Here is a 2,313-nt window from a genome sequence, read left to right on the forward strand (position 1 = left end):
AGCAGCGGAAAAAGTGGTGATGAAAAAGGTGAAAGGTGCAATGACTCCGCAAAGATTGGTAGGGGGAAGTTCTGTATGGCCGGACAGGCCTTTTTGCTTTTTGCAGAGGAATTTGTCTTATATCGAGGTAAAAATTGTCTTATATCGAATTGTTTTATATCGAGGTTGGAAACCAACAATATTTTTCAAAGCAAACATTCAGTTATAGTTAAGTAGCGAAATATGTACTTGAAAAACACATTTCATGCATTTAGTTTCCTAATGAGAAAATATAGAAATACTTATTCTTTGACTATTCAGTATGATTGTTTCATATTTACTGTTGTATATTTACTGTTGAAATAGGAGAAAAATTGTCAATTAATATTTACTCGGCTATTTTGTACTGAATTTCTATGTGAGTCAATTTTATTATTTTTTAAATTTGGATACTCAAAGAAAACTATCGGACTTGTTAACAGCGTCTAAAAATTATACACTATTGCTTGTTATAAACATACTGTCAGTATTCGTACAGCTAACATTGATTTTCTTAAAATTACCTAAATGCAATAGAAAATTCAAGATTCTTCAGGAGGTTCCGCTGCGAGGCGACTTTGCTGTTCGATTCTGCCTGCTATCCAAGGCAGATAACTGCCCAACCTAGTGTAGATCGCAGGGAAACCCTTTTGGCCGCATTTTACTGTACCTATGCTGACAACACCAGCCAGGTGCCACCGGTTCTCCATTATAACCATTAGTGGACCACCGGAGTCCCCCCGACAGCTGTCCTTTCCGGCGACGCCACCCACGCACAGTTGATTTTCCGTGAATTTCACTTGAGCCGCAGCGAATGCCAAATCGCAGACGCTTATGTTATGGCCAGGTAACGAGACTTTTTTCTTGCGCTGCGATCGAGTTTCTAATACGATAGAGGAAATTTGATTATCATAAACTGATCAAAGACTACAACAAATAGAATACCGAAGGCGTCGTCTGCACCCCAACCGGCAACATCAAAAATCTCGCCTTCCACTTTCATTTGCTTATCCATGGCAGAAGTTGGCAAACAAATCGGTGATATGGAATCCGTCATTGTCACAGGGTTTGCCAGCCTCAGTAGAGCAATGTCATGCTCTCTATTCAACGTGTATTCCGAATACATCTCGTGGACAACAACTTTGTCGATTGGAACGTCTAGATGTGGGAACTGATTGCAATAGATCTTATTGTCTCCGCTACCCTTACAATCGATCTGCGTAGTTATATCCCATTCGCCTAAACGAGCTGCTTTTCTGCGAAATAACACACAATTTAATAACCGTGTGGTTCAATAACACTTTACTCACAGTCTAACATGCCCTATATCTGCCACACAATGGGCTGCAGTGACCACATAGCGATCGTTGATCAACGTTCCTCCGCAGCGATATTGTGTCCGCCCAGCTTTTTCGTAAACTAGCAGGACCGTCCAGGGATATTCGTCCGGTTCCGTTTCCTGCCCACCGACAATGTTATCCAGCAATGTTAACCGACCACACTCGTCGGCATTGCGGAACTCCGGGCAACAAACAAGCGGCTTTCGTGTTCCCGGTTGCACACCACAGCCCAGGTTGTTTAAATATAGATGATCTTTTATGGAAAAATCACTTCGGTGAATCAGCAGCAGGACGTATCGACATTCTTTTACCAGCAAACAACGTCCTTGATTTCCCAGTGGAGTCTGACATTCGTCGTTGTGAGCTAGACCCGAATCAGCAGCTAAATGTGGTAAATTATTATTATTTTTAATGCTGGTTTGGTTTGGTTTGGTGATGATTAACCTACCACTCAAGAGACTCCATAGAGATACAAAAATAACGATCCCGATTCCTGCCAACATCGTAAGATTACCGAAGCGATCGATTTAAACAACTGTTTTCAAATGAAACACAACGACCGTAAAATTATATTTCGCTTTCGACGAATTAATCACGTATAAAAAATGGACTCATAAGCGATGGTTCGATTTTGGTACTAGAAGACGTTGTTTTAACGATCGTTCACCGATGATCAGGCAACAACTAAAACAGGCTCATTACCCCTACTTGTGGTGGTGATAAGAAACTAAGAGCGGAATTCCCAGCTTCAGTCGTAAAAATAGCACCGTGAAGCACCGGACAAAGCAAGTGCTGTAAGTAATAGTAAGGGCTAGTAGCACACTGGTAGAAGATTTTCGGGGAATTTATTTATCAGCATTATGGATGAATAAAACACCTGGCACATGCCAAATAAGTAACAACATGCGAAAATAGTTTTAATTATTTCATTTTGAATTAGAATCCCACGGATAAC

General features: G+C 40.9%; 1 protein-coding gene across 1 annotated transcript; it reads right to left on the bottom strand.

Annotated features, from left to right (window-relative positions):
- Positions 1–407: 407 nt before the first annotated feature.
- Positions 408–1,905, bottom strand: LOC128742309 (CLIP domain-containing serine protease B15-like). Its single transcript, XM_053838639.1, has 4 exons — positions 1,807–1,905; positions 1,329–1,740; positions 964–1,274; positions 408–901 (listed from the first exon to the last, which is right to left on the bottom strand). Exons 1-4 carry the CDS (start codon positions 1,859–1,861, stop codon positions 561–563), a joined length of 1,119 nt encoding a protein of 372 aa, XP_053694614.1. The 5' UTR covers positions 1,862–1,905; the 3' UTR covers positions 408–560.
- Between the last annotated feature and the right edge of the window lie 408 nt (positions 1,906–2,313).

Source organism: Sabethes cyaneus, chromosome 3 (genome assembly GCF_943734655.1).
Source record: "Sabethes cyaneus chromosome 3, idSabCyanKW18_F2, whole genome shotgun sequence".
Classification (NCBI taxonomy): Eukaryota; Metazoa; Arthropoda; class Insecta; order Diptera; family Culicidae; genus Sabethes; species Sabethes cyaneus.

Excerpts from the sequence above, each read along its gene's own strand:
- LOC128742309 (XM_053838639.1), bottom strand. The coding sequence starts at position 1,861 with ATGTTGGCAGGAATCGGGATCGTTATTTTTGTATCTCTATGGAGTCTC. Across the intron at positions 1,741-1,806 it reads TCTATGGAGTCTCTTGAGTG|CTGCTGATTCGGGTCTAGCT; the intron begins GTAGGTTAATCA and ends TACCACATTTAG. Across the intron at positions 1,275-1,328 it reads GATATAGGGCATGTTAGACT|AAAAGCAGCTCGTTTAGGCG; the intron begins GTGAGTAAAGTG and ends GTTATTTCGCAG.